Source organism: Sus scrofa, chromosome 17 (assembly GCF_000003025.6).
Source record: "Sus scrofa isolate TJ Tabasco breed Duroc chromosome 17, Sscrofa11.1, whole genome shotgun sequence".
Taxonomy (NCBI): domain Eukaryota; kingdom Metazoa; phylum Chordata; class Mammalia; order Artiodactyla; family Suidae; genus Sus; species Sus scrofa.
This window is the reverse complement of record NC_010459.5, coordinates 32874368-32898607: the sequence shown is the minus strand read 5'-3', so window position 1 is coordinate 32898607 and position 24240 is coordinate 32874368. Positions and strand designations below refer to the sequence as shown.

The 24240-nt window shown below is 53.6% G+C and overlaps 1 protein-coding gene across 11 annotated transcripts in view; it reads left to right on the top strand.

Moving 5' to 3' along the window:
* EBF4 (early B-cell factor 4) overlaps positions 1 to 23801 on the top strand; it is a 69817-nt gene extending 46016 nt beyond the window's left edge. For 3 of the 11 annotated variants that reach the window (XM_021077750.1, XM_021077755.1, XM_021077748.1), the window contains 11 exons: positions 11812 to 11893; positions 12684 to 12801; positions 12901 to 13034; positions 13127 to 13253; positions 15244 to 15374; positions 15504 to 15569; positions 15670 to 15847; positions 15925 to 16113; positions 20687 to 20884; positions 22441 to 22519; positions 23007 to 23801. In XM_021077750.1, the coding sequence (XP_020933409.1) occupies positions 11812 to 11893; positions 12684 to 12801; positions 12901 to 13034; positions 13127 to 13253; positions 15244 to 15374; positions 15504 to 15569; positions 15670 to 15847; positions 15925 to 16113; positions 20687 to 20884; positions 22441 to 22514 (1297 nt within the window). In that variant the 3' untranslated portion in view covers positions 22515 to 22519; positions 23007 to 23801. The other 8 variants (XM_021077754.1, XM_021077753.1, XM_021077752.1 and 5 more) reach the window with 8 other exon arrangements.

The following is a 24240-nucleotide window of genomic DNA, read 5'->3' as shown; positions in this document are numbered from 1 at the left end:
ACTGAGCCTAGATAGTAGCAAGGAAGTTCAGCTGGAGCCAAGGAAGGACTTGCTGACCCTGACCACAGTCTGATGAGCAGGAGAGGAGTGTGAGCCTCTACTGGGGGCCCGAGGAGGTCTGAGCTGAGAGTGGGTCCTTCTCTGCTAGGATGGGGGCAACATTCAGTCTTCTCTCTGTTCTCTCGGCCCTGGGTCGTTTGAATCATTGTGCACGGTGCCAAGCCCGCCAACCCCCCACTCTTCCTCCCATGACTCACAAATAGGAAGTGCCAAGGTCTCTGGCTTCCAAGCCTGGCTCACCCACCCAAGGCCAGAGGAACACGCAGATTCGTCTTTCCTTCAGTCTTGAGACTCACCTTCCCTGTTATACCCCGAATGACTCACGAGCACACCATCCTTCTCTGTGGCTTCCACCTGCCCATCCAGCCCCCAGCCCTCCTACTTTTTCTCAATCCCTCCTCTTGGTCTTCCCATGGACCCCAATATTCTGCACTCACAGGAGACTCTCCAGGCTGGGGGACATGCAGGGGATGTGTGTGTCTGTGTCCACACAGGTCTAAATGGTCTTCATGCTCAGGTGACCCACTGCTCTAGCCTGTCCCTGCCACTGCACATGGGGTGCCCAGAGGCCTCTCATTAGCAGCCGCTTCACCCCTCCGCCCCTCCTCTTAGGCCCTATTAGGGGAAAGTGGAGTCACCATCACTCTTCATGGGCAGCTGGGGGTCCCTGAGCAGTCTCTCTACCTCCTCTCCCCCTCTCCTCAGGCCCCATGCCCAGCCCTGAGGTTTGGAGAGCCTAGTAAGTGCCCTATCAACATGTTAATCAAATTACTTAGGAGCTAAAATTGACGCTGTTCATTAATTATACAAGATTATGCTAATTGTGCATGCAAATGCATGCAGGGGAACAGAAGGTGTTCAGGCGCATGGTGGGCCATTAGCATAGAGGATGGGGTGCGGGTGCATTGGCATGCTAATGTATGCGCCCCAGCTATTTATAGTCCCCCAGCCCATCTGCACTGCAGCCACCTCTGCCCCAAGTGGGGATCGTGGTGGGGAGGCCAGGTCCAGGCTTGGCAGGTGGCTATGGCCCTGGGGATACTCAGCCTGGCTGTCAGCCCAGGCCAAGACCAGGAAGTGGCATGGGCCACTGCCAGTGAGGCCACCCCCTCTTGGGCTTGGACTGTGGCACTAACATCCTCACTCGCCATCCTTTCTCCGGCCTCGGCCCTTTGGTACCTGGATCTCCCTGGAAGCAAAATGACTCTTCCAAACAGCACGGTCAATGAGGCACCTCCTACTGACACTCCATCAACCACAGGGTCCAAATCCTGCATGATTTGGTGCCAACCTCCCAAGGCCCTGGGCCATAGCTGCCCTCCTCAGTCTTGTCAAGCACCACTAGGCACCAGGCACGCCACGTACCCCTTGACAGGACTGTTATTCCCTTTGCATGGAGATCTCTTGCCTCTTAATTCTCTCCAGGGAAAAATGCCCCAGGTCCTCCAAGCCCCCAAATGCGCAAGATCACGTGCAACTTCTGGGACCCCTTCCACCTCCCCCAGGCAGAGCAGCTGCCACGGATCACACTTGGACAGCTATCCTGTCGTGGCCACCCTTCTATCTTCCGGGTTGTACTTTGGCTTTCTCTCTTTCCTGCTGGATTGTAATTTCTTTAAGATCTTGTTCACTCTAAATGCCACTGCCTGATCCATAGAAGGTGTTTAATACACCTCTTTAATGGGTGTTTTGAGAGAGTGAATGGTCCACCAGTCTGTATCCGCCTCTGTCCTTCTAGCCGGGGGCAGAGAGCAGCAGACCATGGAAACGGTGGAGACACAGACCTTGCCCCAGATGTTCTGTGTCTTCTTTTTTTTCTTTTTTGAAGTTTTATTGAAGTATAGTTGATTTACAAGGTTGTGATCATTTGTGCTGTCCAGCAAAGTGATTCAGTTATACATGGACACACTTCCATTCTCTTTTTCAGATTCTTTTCCCACATAGAGTATCACAGAGTATTGGGTAGAGTTCCCTGTGCTCTACAGCAGGTCCCTGTTGGCCAACCATCCCATATACCACAGTGTGCATATGTCAATCCCCAAACTGCAGTCCCTCCCTCCCGCCGACCTCTTTGGCAACCATAAATTTGTTTTCAAAGTCTGTGAATCTGTTGCTATTCAGCAAATAAGTTCATTTGTATCCTTTTTTTGTTTGTTTTAGATTTCACAGATAAGTGATATCATATGATGTTTGTCTTTTCACTGTCTAGCTTGACTCAGTATGAGAATCTCTAGGTCCATCCATCTTGCTGCAAATGGCATTATCTCATTCTTTCTTATGGCTGAGTAATATTCCATTATATACCTATGTACCACATCTTCTTTATCCATTTCTCAGTTGATGGACATTTAAGCTGCTTCCATGTCTTGGCTATTGTAAATCACGCTGCAATGACCATTGCGGTGCATGTGTCTTTTCGAATTATGGTTTTCTCTGGATAGATGCCCAGGAGTGGGATTGCTAGATCATATGGCAGTTCTATTTTTAGTTTTTTGAGGAACCTCCAGACTGTTTTCCATAGTGGTTCAATCAATTTACATTCCCATGAACAGTGTTAGATGTCTTCCGAGGCTCATGAGCACAGAGGCAAGGCCTTTGGGGTGAAAATTAGTGCAGGACCACCCCCACCCCCCGCCGCCTCATTTCCCCTACCCCAGGCTGCTTTGCCAATTTTGTACTTGGAAATAAATAATCTAGTTTTACTCTGCCCCTTGCTCTTAATCTGCTTTCTCTCCCAAAACCTTCATAGGACACTGTTGTTTTGAACACCTGCCCCATGTATCTTTTGCACCACTTCTTCTTTCTAGGTCTGCACTGTCAGTACAGTAGCCACAAGCCACATGTGACGGTTTAAGTTTCAATTAATTAAAATGAAATAGGGAGTTCCCCATCGTGGCTCAGTGGTTAATGAATTCAACTAGGAACCATGAGGTTGTGGGTTCGATCCCTGGCCTTGCTCAGTGGGTCAGGGATCCTGCATTACCATGAGCTGTGGTGTAGGTCGCAGACATGGCTTGGATCCCACGTTGCTGTGGTTGTGGCATAGGCCATCAGCTACAAGCTACCAATTTGACCCCTAGCCTGGGAACCTCCAGAGGCCGTGGGCGTGGCTCTCAAAAGCAAAAAATAAAAATAAATAAATAAACTGAAATAAAATTGAAAAGTTAGTTTCTCAGTCACATTAGCCACATTTCAAGTGCTCAAAAGCCACATATGGCTGGTGGACATCATTCTGGGGAAAGTTATCAGACAGCGTTTGTAATCTAGGTTTCTGTTTCCTTGCTTCTGACGGTCTGTTGCTACAAGCACCCTTGGGCTCAGCCCAGCTCTTTCCGTTCCTAACAGCTTTCTCTCTGGAAGTGCGAGCGAATTTCAGCTCTAAGTGAGTATCTCACGGGGCTGTATGGAGGGAGGAGCCAAGCTCTTAGGGTGAGATTGCCAGGAGCAGAGCTGGAGATGGGGATTCTTGTGAAAGTGATTTATTGGAGGAGCGCTCTGGGGGAAAAAGGAGTAAGGGAAGCAGGAGGGAGCAGGAGAAGCAGCCTAGGAGGAAGAAAGGCTCAGCAGGAGTCTAGCATCAGCCCCATCCGTTGGGGAGTTCGGAGTATGAAGAACACAGAGGTGGTCCTGCGTGTGATGTCAGGTTTTCTTTGGTTATGGGCTGCTGGTGAGGAGCCTCTGCTTCTGGCTGAGGATAATTCTCGAAGAGCAGGGGCAATGGTGAGCCCTTGAAAAGCTAGGTCCCACAGCAGCTGCGAGTGGAGGAATCCAGACAGGCACCCCCCCACCGTGATCCCTGGACACAGCCTTCCAAAGAGCAGCTCCAGCCCACTCTGCTCTCCACCCGCGGAGAACTCAGAGTTTAACAGCGGACTCACATCTATCACCTCCACCTTTTCTTATGTCTTGAGTGACTCTTGAGAAAAGCACTGTGCAAGGGGAACTTGCCTTATGCAGTGGTGTCACACCTGAGACGTTATGAATAAGTCAAATGTTTGCACTCGAGTCATATTCAATCCAGCATTTGCTTCCTTGGTTGGGAATATTCCATTGACAAGGAAGGTTTAATTTCATCTTGAGTTGTGTCTACAGGGAGGAATAAAAAGCATCTATAGAAATGATTAAGAAGGCTAGACTAAGTCAGGATGTGGCAAGGCAGATGTGCAGGGGAACTGCTCTTACCTTTCACTTAAATTACAAGCATCAGAGTCCTGAGGCAAAACTTCCACCTTTTAAGTGCTTTATTAGCTAGATGACTGCTGTTCAAATAAAAGATCTGGTCTTCTACTAAACTTTTTATTATGGAGATTGTCGAACATATAGGCAGAATAGAATAATGAACCACATCTATCCTTTACCGAATTTCAACAATGATCAACTCGTGGCTCATCTTAAAGTCCTGATATTTTCTCTTCTTTTTTCTTTTATTAAAGTATAGCTGATTTACAATGTTGTGCCAATTTCTGCTGTACAGCAAAGTGACTCAGTCAGATAGATAGATAGATAGATAGGACTTTTTAAATACTCTCTTTATATATTCTTTTCCATCATGGTCTATCCCAGGAGATCAGGTATGGTTTCCTGTGCTATACGACAGGACCTCATTGCTTATCCTTGCTAAACATAATGGTTTGCATCCGCTAACCCCAACTTCCCAGTCCATCCCACTCCCTCCCCACCCACTCCCCTTGGCAGTCACCACACGCCTGTTCTCCATGTCTGTGAGTCTGTTTCTGTTCTGTAGACAGGTTCATTGGCGCCATATTTTAGATTCCACATATAAGTGATATCAATGTTTCGAGTCCTGATCTTTAATCCTGAAAATCTTCGACTGAGAGCAGCTGTCACAACAGCCAAAGCTCCCAAACTAGAAACAAGGGGACCTGAGTCTCTCCTTTGCACCCCCGGAGTTTGAACCTTGAGGAAATCCCCAGGAAATGGCTAACCTGGTCCTTGCACAGCCTGCCTCTGAGCAAGGGCTACTTTTGAAGGAAGGCTTGCTGCCTAGTCCTGTAGTGGCAGGCTCGTGGCTGGGGTGGGATTGGACTCCGAGAATCCCACTTAGAGGGACTTTTCCATGATTCTTGTCAGTATCGGTGGTTCATAAAGCCTCGAGTCATATCCTGACTTTGGCATTTACTGTGACTTTGTGGCTTATCCTTGCTGACCCTTGGTTTTCTCATCTGTAAAATGGGAATGGTTGCAGACCTACACCACACCATGTCACAGTTATGAAAGGATTAAACAAGATAAGGCAAGTGGTAGGGTCTGTAGAGTTCCAGGCACTTGCTAAGTGCTCAATAGATCAGACTTGGATCGGTTTGTAAATCTTTTGCATGGTTTTCCATTTTATTTGGATCTCATACTTGTACTTATGGTGGTTTCTTCTAGTAATTTTTCTATTCTATTTTGCTTTTTAGGGCCACACTTGCAGCATGTGGAGGCTCCCAGGCTAGGGGTCAAATCAGAGCCACAGCTGCTGGCCTATGCCACAGCCACAGCAACACAGGATCCAAGCCACGTCTGTGACCTACACCACAGCTCAGGGCAATGTCAGATCCCTAACCCTCTGAGCAAGGCCAGGGTTCAAACCCGCAACCTCATGGTACCTAGTCGGATTCCTTTCCACAGTGCCACCACTGGAACTCCAGATTCTTCTAGTAATACTAATGGCAGCTTCTAGAACTTGACCCTCTGTGAGGCCCAGATGAGAAGTCTGTGCCCCCAGAGAACCTCATGGCCACAGTAGGGGTGGCACTGGGCACAGATCCTTGCCCCAGCCCAGGAGGCAGCCTAAAATGCTCACCCTTAGGTCAGCCAGCACTGTGGGCTTGGCCTCCTCTTGCTCCCCCGAGCCTGTGGGCCAACCAAGGGAAAGGGGGCTTCCCAGGCCGTCTTCCAGCCCTGTAGGGCAGGGGAGGGGAACATGCTCCGAAACACCCCCTGGGGCTCACCCAGGCTTGGAAGGTGGTGCACATCCCTTCCCGCCTCAGGTCGCTGCAGGGTGTCCCCCTACGGCTCCCCTTTCCACCAGGTTACCTGACCCGCCCCAGTTCCCAGCCTCCACATCTGCCCTCGGCACAGACATGGCTTGGAGGACCTGCTGCCCTGCCTTCCTCTGCCCTGACTCCATTCTCATCCTTCCTGGACTGTTCTGGGCTCTCCTCCACCCCCTCAGAGTGGAACAAAGTGTCACCCCATGGTGCCAGCCTATGGAGACGTCTCCTGGACCGTTTTCATGTTATTCCCCCACCCCGGCCCTCCTGCCTCTGGGGGTGGCTGACGCTGTGTCTATCTCCCCGGGGGTGGGCAAAGAGGAGCCCCAAGCCCCCTTCCCAAGGCTGAGGGTGGCCAGGCACTGTGGGGATGGCGGGGAGAGGTCTGGACACTATTTCTGCTTCTCCTGGATCAGAACGCCCTGTGATGCAGAATTTCTGAGTCTAACCTTGGAGGGCAGGACCCTTCAGGTGCTGGTCATCTTTGTTAATATTAAAGATGACATAATATTCAAATGTTAGGCATATGATTTTTATACAAATTGTTACTTGCTGAATAAAACTTGTTGAGTTTTCTGTAACTTTCTATTAATGAAGGAACCAGCAGGATGGCAAAGCTCATTCAAAGAAGGCGAAGAGAAACTGAGTAGACGTTATGCAGGGAGTTGAGGCAAGAGGGAGAGAGGAGAGTATATGTGAAAAATACCCGAATAAGATGGCCAAGTTGGACACAGTGTTCATTAATGTCCATAGGACAATAAATTGTAACCTTTATTTTATTTTTTCTTCTGTCTTTTTGCTTTTTCTAGGGCAGCACCCTTGGCATATGGAGGTTCCCAGGCTAGGGGCCCAATTGGAGCTGTAGCCACCGGCCTATACCAGAGCCACAGCAACACAGGATCCGAGCCGCGTCTGCAACCTACACCACAGCTCACGGCAACGCCGGATCCTTAACCCACTGAGCTAGGCCAGGGATCGAACCCGCAACCTCATGGTTCCTAGTCGGATTCGCTAACCACTGCACCACGATGGGAACTCCCGATAAATGGTAATCTTTAGGGCTCATTTCTCTATGAAACTGAAATTATTTATTTCTCCCCACAAAAGTCATTTTCAGGGAGTTCCTGCAGTGGCATGGTGGGTTAAGAATCCAATAGCAGGAGTTCCTGTAGTGGCTCAGCAGAAACAAATCCAATTAGTAACCATGAGGTTGTGGGTTTGATCCCTGGCCTTGCTCGGTGGATTAAGGATCTGGCGTTGCTGTGAGCTGTGGTATAGGTCACACATGGCCCGGATCTGGTGTTGCTGTGGCTCTGGCATAGGCTGGCAGCTACGGCTCCAATTTGACCCCTAGCCTGGGAACTTCCATATGCTGTGGGTGTGGCCATTAAAAAAAAAATCATTTGCACCTTATCACTTTACTGCAGATTAACACCTAACTTTACACAGTCTGGCCCCAATTAATAGTAAATTTGAGTCAAAGCTTTTTCTTCCAGAGAATCAACTAACTCTTAGGTGGCTTTGTTAACATAATACTCTGGACCGGCATTGTGCAGTATAGGTACAATGCAAGCCATTATACATTTGTCATTTAAATGTTTCTAGTAGCCACATTTTAAAGAACAAAAAGGGGGGTTCCTCTTGTGGCTTAGCGGTTAACGAACCTGACTAGCATCCATGAGGACGTGGGTTCAATCCCTGGCCTTGCTCAGTAGGTTAAAGATCTGGTGTTGCCGTGAGCTGTGATGTAAGCCGCAGATGTGGCTGGGATTCTGCATTTCTGTGACTCTGGTGTAGGCCGGCAGCTACAGCTCCAACTCAACCCCCAGCCTGGGAACTTCCATATGCCGAGGGTGTGGCCCTAAAAAGACAAACAAACCAAGAATACACACTCACACACACACTCAAACCTTAAGGTGCCTCAGCATTACCTAGAGGGCTTATGAAAACACATATGGCTGGGCCCTATCCCAGGAGTTTTCGATTCAGTGAGGCCTGAGGTTTTGCATTTCTAGCAAGTTCCCAGGTGATGCTGATGCTGCTGGTCTGGCCACCACACTTTGAAAACCACTGTTGTAGGATGCTTCTGTAGGGACTCACAGGCATCTTTTTGCCTTGTTTTCAAATTGTAAATGATTTTGCTTAACAACCCTGAGGCTGGTGGTAGGGCTGCAGGCTCTCCACAGTCTCAGCATAGGCTTGGCCTCTGACTGGGTGGGTGCCAGCTGGGTGCAGCCTCGCTGGCTCCCAGCTGGCTGTGGATGAGATTTCAGCTACTGTGCCACTGATGGCATAGCCTGTGTGCAGCTCTGAGCTAGAGGCTCAGAGGGAAAGAAAAAGGGGACTGACCCCTTTTGTGTCTTTTTGCTGAGCTCTGCACTCTGCAGACAATGCCGAGAAACTAAGATGTCCCAGGAAAGACCCACACAGATGTCCCTTTCCACAAGGGCCTGGAGTTCTCAGGGACTGCTGGTCTCTGTAGCCTAGAAGGGCCAGAAGAAGTTGGCCAGACAGGGAGTGGGAATTGGTACAGACTCAAAGGACAGATGCAGACTATACTGGGAAGGGAGCGGATGGGGGACCTGCCAGGTAAGAGCTGTCAGAGGGGCTGAGGAGGAGCCAAGATCCTATAGGAAGCAGCAGCCTGAGGCCTTGGGAGGCTGAAAATAAAGGATTCCCCAGGAGTTCCCATTGTGGCACAGCAGAAACGAATCCAACCAGTATATATGAGGATGCAGGTTCGATCCGTGGCCTCAGTTGCATTGCTGTGAGCTGTGGTACAGGTTGCAGATGAGGCTCAGACCCTGAGTTGCTGTGGCTGTGGTGTAGGCTGGCAGCTATAGCTCCAATGCGACCCCTAGCCTGGGAATCTCCATATGCTGCCGGTGCGGCCCTTAAAAACAAAAGACAAAAAAACAAACAAACAAAAGGATTCCCCAGAGGCAGGACCAGAAGGCCTCAGCAACCATCAGTTGCTATTCTCCTAGTTCATAGTTGAGGAAGGATCCCAGAGGGGAAAGTGAGTGGGTGCCTGGAAAGCCCTCATCTCCAGCTGAATCCCAGGGTTCTGCAGGTTTGGGAATGGGGTTGGGTGCAGAGGACACGTGTGTGTCTAAGGGAAGTGTGTGTCATCTTTGGGACACTCCCACAGTTGTCGCATCATCAACGATGTCCAAGGGTGAGCATTAATCCGCTTCAGGACAGGGACGGTGTCTTGTCCTCCTCCTTCTAGCTGTTCGTAAAGGCCTGAGCACACGGATATGGAATTGAAATGGAACGGTCTGCACCATGTGTGACATGGGTCTACACTCTATGTCACATAAATGTGGGACACGCACGAGGTGGCCACTGAGGGCATAAGGGTATCTACACCATAGGGTGTCTCACAGGGGTGTAGGGAGTCACACTGTGGCTTATGATGGGGGACACCTGGTGTGTCTACACTGCGGGTGTACCATTTGGGAGCACCTGAGGCGTCTGTGTGGTGGGGTGACTGAGGTATAGAGGGCATGGACACTATGGTGACTACTGTTTGGGAGTATAGAGGCTGTCTGCACAGCAGGGCATCCTGGAGGAGTGAAGAGGGCATCTACACAGGTGTGCACTGCTTGGGGTCCTAGGAGGAGTCTGCACCTCAAAATGCTCTCCGGGGGTGTATTGAAGGGCTCCACTACCTGAAAGTATTCTTTGGGCGGTGTCCACTAGGGATGAAAATGCGTGCTGATGTAATGTCTCTACAGAAAAGGAACTGAAAGGGCTCCCAGAAGGGTAGCCATCGTGTGGGGGACTATGACAGGGCTGAGGGGTCAGAGGCCAGCTGCAAGGGGAGCTGCATCTTCAGGAAAGTGACTGCTGCCAGCTCCCAACAAGGGGCCGTCCCCTTGGGACACCTTTGTCCAGGAGTGGTGCCTACCCCTCCCAGCACTTGGGGACCTCCTCTTTGGGGGACTAGGCTTTCAGGACCTGTAGCAAATCTGATTTCATGTTTGTAGAGTTGGGAGGCAACTCTGGTGAGTTGGATGGAGGTACAGATTTGCAGTTCAAAGCAGGGGGCTGATAAACTGAGGACGCTGACGGAGCAGCTCACAGAGCAGCCCAGCAGGCTGTGCCACATGCCAGGACGCCCTCAGACTTAAGCCTGGCACACTTCGGTTTGTAAGGGCATTTCCCCAGATACTCACAGAGCCCTGTGGGGGTGAAGGCAGATTACTGATAGCATCCTGAGTTTGCTAAGAATACAAAACCAGGGTATTATCCATGGTTACCTTTCCGGGGGGTGGCAGGACCAAGGCCCAACATCCCCGTCCACTGCTATCTTACGGTGTGGCTGACAGGTACATCACGTGCATGTGATGGGTATACGCTCTGTGGGGTTAGGATTTTGCTACGTGTATAAAGGAAATGGAATGTGCATGTGGGGGATTTGTTGTGTGTTGGGGGGGTGCTGGTGAAGGAGGAAGGCGGGATCTGCTACATGTGATGACAGTACAATATTTGCAGTGACTATATTCAGATATGATATTAAATAGTAGGAGTTTCCATTGTGGCTCGGCAGTAATGAACCCTACTAGTATCCATGAGGTCACGGGTTCAATCCCTGGCCTAGCTCAGTGGGTTAAGGATCCGGCATTGCTGTGAGCTGTGGTGTAGGTCGCAGATGCAGCTCGGATCCCATGTTTCTGTGGCTGTGGTGTAGGCCGGCAGCTACAGCTCCGATTCAACCCCTAGCCTGGGAACCTCCATATGTGGCAGATGTGGCCCTAAAAAGACCAAAAAAAATTTTTAATGGTATATAAATGCATATACTCCTATTCTTTTTGTGCTTATACTATGTAGAAGGGGCATACACTGCGCATAATGGTGTAAGCTCCGTGTGTACTGAAAATAGGCCATGTGTGGAATACATATTATATACGCTGTTGTGAAGTGTGGTGGGTGTACGCTATGGGTGATGGCTGTATCTTGTGAGTGGTAATATAGGAGGCATATGCAGTGTATCTATAATGGATGAACCGGGTTATTTTGTTTTGTTTTTTGCTTTTTGGGGCCACACCCATGGCATATGGAGGTTCCCAGGCTAGAGGTCAAATCAGAGCTGCAGCTGCCAGCCTACACCACAGCTCACAGTCACACCAGATCCTTAACCCACGGAGTGAGGCCAGGGGCTGAACCTGCATCCTTATGGGTACTAGTCAGTTTCGTAACCCTCTGAGACACAAGAGGAAGTCCCTTGTGTACACTGTTTCTGATGAGTGAACATCCTGTGGCTGATAAGTATACTCTGGGGAAGTTTATGCTGTGCGATGTGGATGCACTGTATGGGGATGGGCCTAAGCTATGACAAATAGACATGGTGTGGGGTAAGTTTGCAGGGAAGTGTGAATTGTTTCACGTGGAGCATGTACTAATGCATGAGTACTAGGTATATACGGTAATAGGGGCCGTATTCTTTAGGATGAATATACTCTGTGTAGATGTGATGAGTATATACTTTGCGAGATAACTACGCACTGTGTGATAGCACGTGGGTGAGGTGGGGGATGTTCTGTATCGTGAAGTTGTCACTGGGACAGCTCTGCCGGATGTGTACCAGGTACCTGTGTGTCTACAGCTCAGATGGGACTATGGGGTGTGTGCATGCATGTGAGCAGGCAGAGGCGGAGTCGTCCTGCTGGGGGCATGGCAGGAAGCAGCTGGATCCTGGTCTGTTTCCAGAACCGCCAGACCCTTGAACCCACCCACCTCACTGTTTCAGGTTCTTCCTCAAGTTCTTCCTCAAATGCAACCAGAACTGCCTGAAGAATGCCGGGAATCCCCGAGACATGCGCCGCTTCCAGGTGGGTCTGGGGAGAGTTATCCCCTGCAAGCCTGCCCTTTCCTGATTGGGTGAGGGGAGGGGAGGCTGTGGCCCTGCCACCGTGGGAAAGTCCCCAGGGGCAGATCTCTGCGCAGACCGGTGCAGGGGCGGCAGGACCTGGTGCCTGCTGGGGGTGGGGCAGCTCCATCTCAACTGATGCTGGCTGCCAAGGGAGGCTTCATTAGAGTCCCACTTAAGGAGATGCTAATTGTGACATTTTTACATGATTAACGACCCAGCTAATTTGCATAGCGTGAAGCAGAGAGCAGCTGCCCTTAGCACATCCCCAACCTGCATACCCCTCCCAGTGATGGGTAGAGGGGAAGGAGATAGCCCCCAGTTTCTTCCCAGGGTGGGGGCTCCTGCTGATGGCTTCTCAGGCTGATGCTCCCCCCTCTTCCCCCCAGCAAATGCTCACTCTCACTTGCCTAAGACCTATTCCTGCCTTGGAGCCCCAGGGATACAGCCTGTGGTGCATGTGGGGTGCAAAAACAGTAGCCCCTCGGCCCAAGGAGTCAAAGGTTTTCTTTTCAGGGCTTTTGATTTTCCTAGTTCCTGGGGATCACTTCCAGTAGGCAGCCAGAGATTGTGCATCTGAGAGTGTCTTCTGACTCACCTGGCCCCCCTTCCACCAGCTCAGCCCCTGAGGTGCCTTCCCCATGCTAGTGACCTAGAATTCCAGCATCCAGCCACCGGCCTCAAGTTGCCAGTACCCCACAGCAGTCCCTCACCGGGAGCCCCAGCCAGGCTGGCCTCGGCTCTCCCCACAGGTGGTGGTGTCCACGACGGTGAGCGTAGATGGACACGTGCTGGCCGTGTCTGACAACATGTTTGTGCATAACAACTCCAAGCATGGCCGCAGGGCGCGCCGCCTGGACCCCTCCGAAGGTCAGGAAACCCTGGCCCAGCCCCGGCTGCCATGGGCCCAGCCAGCCCCAGTCCCCACCTTGGCACAGCCCCTGACCTGGCTCCTCTCCTGCCTCCCAGCTGCCACCCCCTGCATCAAAGCCATCAGCCCCGGGGAGGGCTGGACCACGGGCGGCGCCACCGTCATCGTCATCGGCGACAACTTCTTCGACGGGTTGCAGGTCGTGTTTGGGAACGTGCTCGTGTGGAGTGAGGTGGGCCGCTCCCGCCTGTCTCCCTCCCGGCCCGGGACTGGACCCTGCCCTCGCCGGGTCGGAACCTGCAGGCCTCCCCTCTCCCCTCGCAGCTCATCACGCCCCACGCCATACGGGTGCAGACACCCCCGAGGCACATCCCCGGGGTGGTGGAGGTGACCCTGTCCTACAAGTCCAAGCAATTTTGCAAGGGAGCCCCCGGCCGCTTTGTCTACACAGGTAAGGAATCAGGCGCTGGAGGGGGTGCCCAGGGTTGTGGGAAGGAACGCCTGGCGTCGGAGTCAGCGATTGGCTGCGGTGTGGCCACGCCCCCTAGGCGCCTGCTCCCCCTCCGCCGGCACCCGCGACGCCTCGTCTCCAGACTTCACCACCTTGCGCTGCACTTCCGATTGTTTCCCTCCCCGGCCTCCATCTCCTCAGGATCCTGGCCGGGGCTCTCTCCCTGCCTCGGCCAATCCCATCCTCACCCACCCTTCACCTTCTCTACTCCCCGTGTCTAGGACCGCTCCCCCCCCCCGATGTTTATTTCAAAGATGTCCCCAAATAGCTTGCAGCTCACCGAATCTTCCCGGGTCTCTTGGTTCCCCCAAGCCACCCTAGGCTTCACTCTGCATGCACAGAAACACACACACACACCTTTCACGAAGCTGGGGCGGGGGAAGTTAACACAAGACAGGAGTGAAACTACTCCTGAAGATGTGGCTTCACCCCCCCCCCCCCGCCACCTTCCTGGCTCGACCTGACTAGTGGCCAATAGCCTCTCCACCTCCATCCTCCCGGCACTTCTCCCCATACCCTACCCCACCCAGCAGATATTCAGCTTGCCCTTCATGGGGCACTGGACACTCAGGAGTGACCCTACTTACTGTAGGAGAGCTCCAGTAGAAGAGTGAGAGGGGGAGTTCCCGTCGTGGCTCAGTGGTTAACAAATCCGACTAGGAACCTTGAGGTTGCAGGTTCGATCCCTGGCCTTGCACAGTGGGTTAAGGATTTGGCGTTGCCATGAGCTGTGTTGTAGGTTGCAGACGCGGCTCGGATCCCACGTTGTTGTGGCTCTGGTGTAGACCAGCGGCTACAGCTCCAATTTGACCCCTAGCCTGGGAACCTCCATATGCCGCGAGAGTGGCCCAAGAAAATGGCAAAAAGACAAAAAAAAAAAAAAAAAAAAAAAAAAGGAAGAAGAGTGAGGGGGGCCCGAGCAGTGAACACAGGGTGGGGTGGGTGGAGTTCCACAGTGGAGGAGCTGGTGGTTGTCAAAGAAAACCTCCAGGCGGGAGTGTGGGCTACACAGCTAAGCTGGAACCACAGGAGTGAGTAGGAGGCAGAAGTGAGGAGGGAAAGGCCTCCAGGAGCAGGAGCAGCAAGTGCAAAGCCCCAGGAATGAGCAGCTTGCATTTGAGGGGGAATGCGAAGAAATTCACTAAATCTAGAGTTGGAGATGGTAGGAAGGACATTGAGGCTGGTGAGATAGGTCGAGGCCAAGCTATAGGAGGAGGAGAGGAGGAAGGCTTCTGGAGCCTGGCCCAGGGGCTGCTGTGTCCACCCCAGAGCCCTGGGCGTGGGCCAGCCCCTTCCCTGAGACACAGGCATACCTCTGCTGGTCAGATCCGACAGTCAGGTGCTGCTGAGAGCCCACGTAAACTGTGCTAAATGGAGATTGTTTGGAGTTTTTCTTTTTTCGTTTCTCCTTCCTCCTTCTCTCCTTTCTTTCTTTCCTTCCTTCCTTCCTTCTTTTTTTTGGCTGAACCCAAGCCAAAGTTCCCGGGCCAGGGATCCAATCAGCTGCAGCAGCAACCCAAGCCACTGCAGTGACAACGTTCAATCCTTAACCCTCTGCACCACAGGGGAACTCCCTGGGATTTTTCTTTTTTTATAATAAATAATTTACTACTGAAAAGACCAAACACAGACAAAACTCTCCAGCCCTGCCCTTAGGAATATTAAAGTTAATATGCATGTATGGTTGCCTTTCTTCTAATCACAAATGGGATCATATAGCACATGTGTGTTAATGTCAAGTAGCTGGCATAGGGCCCCGGGCTCAGTAAACATTTGTGGAATGAATGAGCACGAAAAGAACTGAGGAAACTTGCCAAATCTCGCTGTTTCTGTGTGCCCGGAGTTTTCTGAGAGGTGTGGGCCGGGCTTGGTGGAGGAGGTCTGCCGCAAGGCGCCGGTACAGGTTGCGGGCGGGCTTGGCCCTGCGCAGGTGCTGGGAGAGACGCCCTCCAAACGCCGCCCTTCTCCTCAGCCCTGAATGAGCCCACCATTGACTACGGATTCCAGAGGCTACAGAAAGTCATTCCCAGACACCCCGGAGACCCGGAGAGGCTGCCCAAGGTGGGCAGTGGGGCGCGGCGGGGCGGGGATGAGGGTGGCCGGTGGCCCAAGGGTGGGGGGCGGCTTCGGGCCCCTCCGTCGCCCCCAGGGGCCGCCCCTCCGTCCGGCTGTCTCCTCCCCTGCCCCCAGGAAGTGCTGCTGAAGCGGGCGGCCGACCTGGCGGAGGCCCTGTACGGAGTGCCCAGCAGCAACCAGGTATGGCGCCTCCGCCCGCCTCCCCGCGCCGCCCGGCCCGGGACTGCCCCTCTCCCGGCGCCCGCGGCTGCCCCGGCCGTGCCCGCTCTTGTCTTCGCAGGAGCTCCTCCTGAAGCGCGCGGCGGACGTGGCCGAGGCTCTGTACAGCGCGCCCCGCGCGCCCGCGCCTCTGGGACCCTTGGCCCCCAGCCACCCGCATCCTGCCGTCGTTGGCATCAACGCCTTCAGCAGCCCGCTGGCCATCGCCGTCGGGGACGCCACGCCGGGGCCGGAGCCGGGTGCGTCCCGATGCCCCCACCGCCCAGATGACCCTTTCCCTGCCGGCGCAGCGCCCCTGACGGCCGCTCTCTCGCAGGCTATGCGCGCAGCTGCGGCAGCGCATCCCCCCGCGGGTTCGCGCCCAGCCCGGGCTCGCAGCAGAGCAGCTATGGCGGTGGCCTCGGAGCTGGCCTCGGCGGCTATGGGACGCCAGGCGTGGCCGGCCTCGGCGTGCCGGGATCCCCCAGCTTCCTCAATGGTTCCACGGCCACCTCACCCTTCGCCAGTGAGTGTCCCCTGCCCTGGGGTGGAAGGGACCGACCGGCCCAGGGGAGCAGAACGGGACTCAGCCCAGCCCCCTCCTAGCCCATGGCGGGTGGGCGGGAGCTCCCGGCACACCTGTCCTATGAGCTTCGACCTTCGCCTTGCCCTCGGAGGCAAGGGCAGCCCTCTCTGTGTGCAGCCTCTCTCTGCCGTTGGAGATCTACCCCGCAACCCTGGAGCCGGGGCATCTTTTTTGCCCCTTTAGCTCTCTTTGCTGACAGCGGTTGTCCACATCGCTTCTAGCCCTCCCCTCTTCCTGAAACGGGCTTTAACTCGGGGACCTCCAGCTTAAACCTAGTGGACCGCCACCTCTCCATCTTATGCCAGGACTTCAGGAGGAGGCTGGTGCCCCCTGCCGGAAGCCTGAGGGAACTCAGGGCTCACGAAAAGTAGGTTTCTACCTGGCCCCTCTGGCCCCCCAGGAGAGGCAGGTGTCAAAAAACGTGGCTCTCAGCAGTCTGGTTGGGCAGAGCGAGTGACTTCTGTGTGGTCAGACACCTGGATTCAGAGTTTGATTATGCAAATCAGGGGCTGTCTGACATTCAGCAAGTTCCGTTTCCTCTCTGTAAAATGGAATCCGTATCACCCGTTGCCTAGGATTGTTCTCAGACCTGAATGCACCACTGTGCATAAACGGCCCAGACACAGTGCAGGGGTATGTCACTTTGCACTGCAGCACTGCCTGTGGTCGCTAACCATCTTCTGTCTAGCTTCTTGGGGCCAAGGTGGAGGGGAGCAGTTCGGAGATGGGTAGATGAGCAAAAGGACATTTATGCTTTTACCATTTTGCCCTGCCCTTAAGTCCCTCCTTCCAACACCAAGTTCCAGAACAGCTTGTCTGCTTATAGTTTAGCTATTCAGCAGAGATATATGAAGCACCTGCTGTTTGCAAAACGCCTGGCTTGGGAGAGAGTTCCACCCCTGCTCACCTGCAAGGAGCTTCCCCATGAGTTGTAAGGGAGATTGGTCCTTGAGTCCTGGGAGACACTGCTGTGCCAGAGGAATGAGGAAGGCTCACCCCGAAGGAGCTGGTTGTGGCTTTTCCTGCCATTCCTTCACCTGTCCCCATTTTATGTTTGCAATTGCTGAAGACCAACATAATTGGCCACCTGCCTAGCCTTCCCAACTATGCCTGCATCCTGGGAACTGCTCTTTTTGGCTGTGGGTTTGAGTCTGGCTCTATTCTGCCGGTATGGGCTCAGCTTCTGGGACCAGAAGCCCCATATGCCAGTGTCCACACAGAACATGACCCTCAGGTGTCCCCCCAAGACTCCTGTCTCCCCTTTGCTGAGGCCAGGCTCCACTGCTCCCACTTCCCTTCAGTTCTGGGCAGTATTCTTACTGCCTCTCTCAGGGTGCCCCCCCCCATTGAAGCTGGTGGAGTTTGGGACACCAGCTCCCCCTTCTCCACCAACACACAGTGCAGTCAACAGTGGAGGAACACACTGCCCCACTGAGCAAAGCCAACTGCCCGGGGTCTTCCCATTCACACTGAGAGTCAAGAACTCTGCAGCTGGTTAAGCCCCACTCCACCATCAGCTGGGGATACCCCAGACTGGCCTAACTTCGGTCCTATCTGGTGGTACGGTCCTGTCCAGTCCCCATCCACTCCCCTTGTGCCCAGTGCTCTGTAGCAAAGCTCAGTGGGGCATCATTCTCATTGAGTTTGCCAGGATGTACCTGTAACGACATCTAGAGCTGTCCCTGCCAGAGGCTCTCTGCTTGGGCCCCCCTTTAGTCTTCTGCTTCAGCCGCCAGCTGCCATGGACTGACCCACAACTCCCAGTACTACCCAAGCTACAAAATACGGCTGTGAGCTCTGGGCCTTGAAAGATATAGTACATTTTCTGGCATTCATCTCAAGCCCTCCACAGAGCTCCACGGGCCTCCTCAGCTAGCAATCAGCATTGTCTTAAAGGAGACAGTGATCCACGGGGCCGAGTACCTTTGGAACAGAGGCCAATGTTGAAAGTATCACTGTACCAGAGTTCCCATCTTGGCGCAGTGGTTAACGAATCCGACTAGGAACCATGAGGTTGCGGGTTCGGTCCCTGCGCTTGCTCAGTGGGTTAAGGATCCGGCGTTGCCGTGGCTCTGGTGTAGGTCAGTGGCTACAGCTCCGATTAGACCCCTAGCCTGGGAACCTCCATGTGCCGCGGGAGCGGCCCAAGAAATAGCAAAAAAAAAAAAAGAAAGAAAAGAAAGTATCACTGTACCAAGGCAGGGTGGGAGTGTGTTCTGATGCCAAAAAGCAGCTTTCTCAGGCTACCGGTTTCTTTCCAGAAGCCCCCCACCCTCACCCCATTGCCTACTGCTTGGACAACACTCAAATCGTAGTCGTCTTGGTCTTTAGAAGAGAAAGGCAGGGAATGGGGTCCTGATGAGGATGGAGAAAGGGGGATCCAGAGAGTCTCTGGGCAGGACCTGCCAGGAGAGGAGGCTGCAGGAAGGAGGGGGCAGACAAAGGCTGTGTGTCGGAGGATCCCTGGCTATACCCAGGAGAGCAAGCCACAGCCGTAGGGGCTGGGGGATTAAAGAACAGGAAGGTCTGGAGTGCCCACTGTGGCACAGTGGAAGCAAATCTGCCTAGTAACCACGAGGTTGCGGGTTTGATCTCTGGCCTCACTCAGTGCATTAAGCATCCAGCATTGCCATAGTTCTGATTCAACCCCCTAGCCTGGGAACCTACATATGCCTTGGGTGTGGCCCTAAAAAAAACAAACAAACAAAAAAAACCCAGGAAGATCTGAGTATGTGTATCTCTGTACTTTTCTTTAAAATTGACCAGCTGCTTGAGTTCCCATCATGGCTCAGTGGAAACAAATCTGACTAGTATCCACAAGGACGCAGGTTCGATCCTTGGCCTCGCTCAGTGGGTTAAGGATCCAGCATTCCTGTGAGCTGTGGTGTAGGTTGCAGACATGGCTCGGATCCAGTGTGGCTGTGGCTGTGGCGTAGGCTGGCGCTACAGCTCCATAGGCTGGTGGCTATAGCTCTGATTTGATCCCTATCCTGAGAACCTCCATATGTTGTGGATATGGCCCTAAAAAGACAAAAAAAAAAAAAAAAAAAAAAAAAAGACCAGCTGTAGGGAGTTCCCTCTGGTGGCTCAGTGGATTAAGGATGCAGCAGTGCCACTACTGAGGCTCGGGTCACTACTGGCACAGGTTCACTCCCTGAGCCTGAGAACTTCTACAGGCCCAAGGCATGACCAAAAAAAACCACAAAAAAAACAAAAAAAAAACAACCTTGACCAGCTGGAAGAGGAAGAGAGATACAGGAGGCCTCCAGGACCAGGGCTGAAGATGACGAAGCCCCTCACTAAGCTGCAAGAGAGGAGTTCCATCGTGGCTCAGTGGTTAATGAATCCGACTAGGAACCGCTAGGTTGTGGGTTCTATCCCTGGCCTTGCTCAGTGGGATAAGGATCCAGCGTTGCCGTGAGCTGTGGTGTAGGTCACAGACATGGCTTGGATCCCGCGTTGCTATGGCTCTGATGTGGGCCGGTGGCTACAACTCCGATTCCTAGCCTGGGAATCTCCATATGCCGCAGTAGGAGCCCCAGGGGAAAAGAAAAAAGAGAAAGGCAGGAGTTCCTGTCGTGGCGCAGTGGTTAACTAATCCGACTAGGAACCATGAGGTTGCAGGTTCGGTCCCTGCCCTTGCTCAGTGGGTTAACGATCCTGCGTTGCCGTGAGCTGTGGTGTAGGTTGCAGACGCGGCTCGGATCCCGCGTTGCTGTGGCTCTGGCGTAGGCCGGTGGCTACAGCTCCGATTGGACCCCTAGCCTGGGAACCTCCATATGCCGCGGGAGCGGCCCAAGAAATAGCAACAACAACAACAACAAAAAGACAAAAAGACAAAAAAAAAAAAAAAAAAGGCAAAAAGCTGGAAGAGAACTAGTCAGTGGGGGTTGGGGGAGTGTAATTGGTAAGGAGAACTTATTTGTGGAGGGAGTTAGGGTTCTCGCTATGGGAGCTGTGATCCTGTGCTGAGGAGTCTTATAACAGGAGCCTATGTGCACCTCAAGCTTCATCTCCCAGCTCAGCTATGATCCCCGATCTCTGGCTCTAACCTTGATGCCCCAGGGCCCCACTGCGTTTCCTGGCATGTCAGAATCCAGGCGATCTTCAGCAGGAATGAATCCTTTCTAACTTGTTCCATCTCTTATTTTTGTGGGCACCTCCCAGTATTTGGTTTCGCCGGATGTTCTGGTTTTGTTTTTGTTTTTGTTTTACCTAGTCTGGCCCTATCATCTCCAGCTCTAAGAAACGGTCCCCAGAACCCCCCGAAAGGCAAGTGCTAGCCCACAACCCCGGAGGCTCCCAGCCTGCCTCCAGGCTCTACCCTATACTGGTCTCCCCAGGACGCCCCGCCTCCGCCACCGCCCCCAGTGAGGTCCCAGGTCAGCAGCCCTCACTGGGCACACTGCCCATGCCAGGGCCACAACTGAGCTGCTCACTCTGGTGCTGTCTCCCTGTTGTGTCTCCCACTTCCTTCCCTGCTGCACCTGCCCCTCCCCGCCCCGCCCCGGAGTCATGCCCTCTAGCCCCCCGCTGGCCGCTGCCTCCTCAGTGTCCCTCCCAGCGGCTGCCCCCACCACCAGCGTCTTCTCCTTCTCGCCTGTCAACATGATCTCCGCTGTCAAACAGAGGAGCGCTTTCGCCCCTGTGCTGCGCCCACCCAGCTCCCCGCCCCAAGCCTGCCCCAGAGCCCACGGAGAGGGGCTTCCAGGTGAGTGTTCCATGCTGCCCCCCAGTGGAGCAGCTGGGCTTGAAGGGCTCACTCCATCCATAGCTCACCAGAGCCTCAAGCCTGATGACCACTTCTGCCTGGAGGGTGCAGTGCTGGGAGTTCCGCAGAGATCCGAGGAGGTCCATCTAGACCCCTCCTTCCCTAGGTCTCATAGCTTGGCACGGTCCCACTCTGGTTGCTATCAACTGGCCACTAAGCCAAGGGGAAGGGTACCCAAATACCATTTGGAGAAGATCTGGAAAATGCCCTAAGGCCTCACCCCCATCCAGTTGAGCCCAGAGTAAAGACCCAACACTCCGAGCTGGAAGAACCCACTGTGGGCTGCGTGCCTCTGACCTGTGCCTCCCTGTGTCCACTGGAGGATAGCAGACACCACTGTGAGAGACTAGGTCCCTCGCTAGATGGAAGGGGACTGACCTTTAATAAGGTTTAGCCCAGCTTCGCTGTCCCCATTTTAAGATAGGGAATGGAGGAAGTTCCTGTTGTGCCTCAGCAGGTTAAGAACCCAACTAGCATCCATGAGGATGCAGGTACGATCCCTGGTCTCGCTCAGTGGTTAAGGATCCAGCATGGCTGCAAGCTGTGGTATAGGTCACCGAGGCAGCTCGGATCTGGTGTTGCCGTGGCTGTGGCAGCTGCAGCTCTGAATTCAACCTCTAGCCTAGAAACTTCCGAATGCCACAAGTACAGCCCTAAAAAGAAAAAGAAAGAAACAGGTTTAAGATAGGAAATTGAAACCAGGTCGCCCCTCCCGCAGCCCATTAGTGAAATAATTGTTATTTGCCATTTACCAATCTCCTCCAAGTTAACATCCAACTTAGCAAGCCTGGCTTCCAACCAATAGTGTATAGCAAGTCAGAAACAGTGGCATCCCCTCAAACTTACCTTAGTGACTCTAAGGGTGGACTTGTTGGTCGATGCTCTAGAATGATTCGAAATTGAAATCATATTCAGCCTTGTTCCCAGGTTGTGGATACTTTTGCTTAACCTAAGTGTGTCTGGAGCTTAAAATGCAGAGAATAGGAAGCACAGAGGGCCACCAGTTTCTCCTGCCAGAGCCATAGGGCGGGTGTTGGGCAGAGGTGAGGGTGACGGAAGTGATGAGCTTCTTGGGGATATGGGAGGAAGACATGCCGTGCCCACCGCGTTAGTATCAATACACCCCGAGGTGACCTCTTTCCTCTTCTGTCCTGGGACATGGCCATCTGCTTCCTCCCCTTGAGACAGGCCCTCTGAAGGAGACAGGGCTAGGAAGAAGAGCCCAGAGTCATCCCTCTCAATTGAGGGAGTTAGGAGATCCAGGGTTTGGGGCTGCACCTCCTTAGAGGTCGGGGCGGGGGGGGGCATGCCTCACTAACTGTCTACAGTGCTGTCTCCAGGCTAGGACTTGGGGTGACTGGCCACCTTCAAGGCTTCTGATGGCCCTGCCCTCCAAAAAGTGCTCTATGCCCTGCATGCTGCCCTTAGTCAAGAGGGACACAGGCAGAAAAGGTCCCCTGGCTACACATGGCTTATGGCTTCCTCCTTGGTCCCAGCAGACCAGCCTTTTGAAGATTCTGACAAGTTCCACTCTCCAGCTCGGGGGCTTCAGGGCCTGGCATACTCCTAATTATGGTAGGTCTTTGGCTGGCATTGCCTCCTCTCCAAAAGACCCTCGCAGGGATGGGGAGTTGGGGTCCGGGTCTCCCTCTTCACGCCCCATCTAAACAGCTGCCTGGGCCACGAGCCCGCCCCAGTGGCCCAGGCTGAGTAAAGAGAGAAGTAGGAGTTCCCGTCGTGGCTGAGTGGTTAACAAATTCGACTAGGAACCATGAAGTTGCAGGTTCGATCCCTGGACTATCTCAGTGGGTTAAGGATCTGGTGTTGCCATGAGCTGTGGCGTAGGCTACAGATGCGGCTTGGATCCCGCATTGCTGTGGCTCTGGTGTAGGCCGGTAGCTACAGCTCCGATTTGACCCCTAGCCTGGGAACCTCCATATGCTGCGGGAAGCGGTCCAAGAAATGGCAAAAAGACCAAAAAAGAGAGAGAGAAGTGACTTTGTGTCCCCTTACAGCCAGCCTTCCTCCAGCAGCTTCATCTTTCCCTCTCTCCCCTGCCCAGGTCTGCAGGTGTGACCCCACTCAGCCCGGACCAGTGGTCCCTCCAGGATTCACAACCATGCCCTGGATCAAAGCACAGACAGATGCAGGACCAGGGCTGTGGGCAGACCTCAAGCCACAGGCCTGAATGGGAGAGGCCTTCCTCCCTGGTTCAAGGGGCCCCCAGTCCCACCGGCTTCTCTCACCTCCCTTTCCTGGGGCGGGTCGGAAGCTCCAGCACTGTGCTAACGCTCTTGTTAGGAGAGCATCCCAGGGAGGTGCTGGGACACTGGGCCTCACTTGTTGGCTCAGTCCCTCTGGAAGAGATGGACCTTGGATGAACCATGCACATCCAGCGACAGGAGCGTGGGTTGGGGACTGTGGAAAGAGCTCAGGGAGAGGTGGCCTGGGGAGGTCCTGTTTGCGTCTGATCCATCTCAAACATCCCAGCATCCCAACTACTCTCCAGGGCATGAGGTGGTCCCCAGCAGCCTCAGGAGGCCGGCCTAGGCTCCCATGGAGCTTCTGACGGCCACTTGATCCCATGGCTGTCCCACTCCCTTTGAGTCCTGTGCACTCATGCTCACCACATCATGAATCCCAGTGGGGGCTTTGGGCATGAAGGGTGCAGGGAGGAGGTGCGAGGCCTCCTGGGTTGTGGGTCTTGCCCTTGATGGATGCCTCGTGGACTCTGGCCCCACACACAGATGACTGGCTGGCCCCGTGAAGCCATGGAATGGGTCCAGCTGCCCCTGGCCTCTACGCTGCTCTGCTAAGGTTGGAGAAAACAATAAACACAGATGCAGGTGGCCACGCAGGCTCTCTTGTCTACTTCCTTGACATGGGTGTGCTTTTCTCAGCAGCTCTACAGCTCTAAACCCCTGGACAGCCTTCTTGTACCTTGGGCTTCTTCGGCATCCCCGAAGAATTCAATTGAGCAAGAATTGCCTGCCCCGTATCTGCTTCACGGTACTGGAGGGTGTGGGAGGGGGCAGCTAGCAGACCTGAGGATTCAGGACACAGGCTCAGCCCTGGGAGCTCTGGCTGGGAGCACCTTCTGGGCACCAAGGACTCAGTTTCAGAACCCCAGCTCTCTGGCCAGGATCAAAGTGGGGATTATCAGAAGGATACTGGGAACCAGAGCAGAGTGAACCAAATACGACCCACATGGACAGAGGCTCAGAAGTGAAATCCAGGAGTTCCGATGTGACACAGTAGATTAATGACTTGGCTTGTCTCTATGGTGTTGCCAGTTC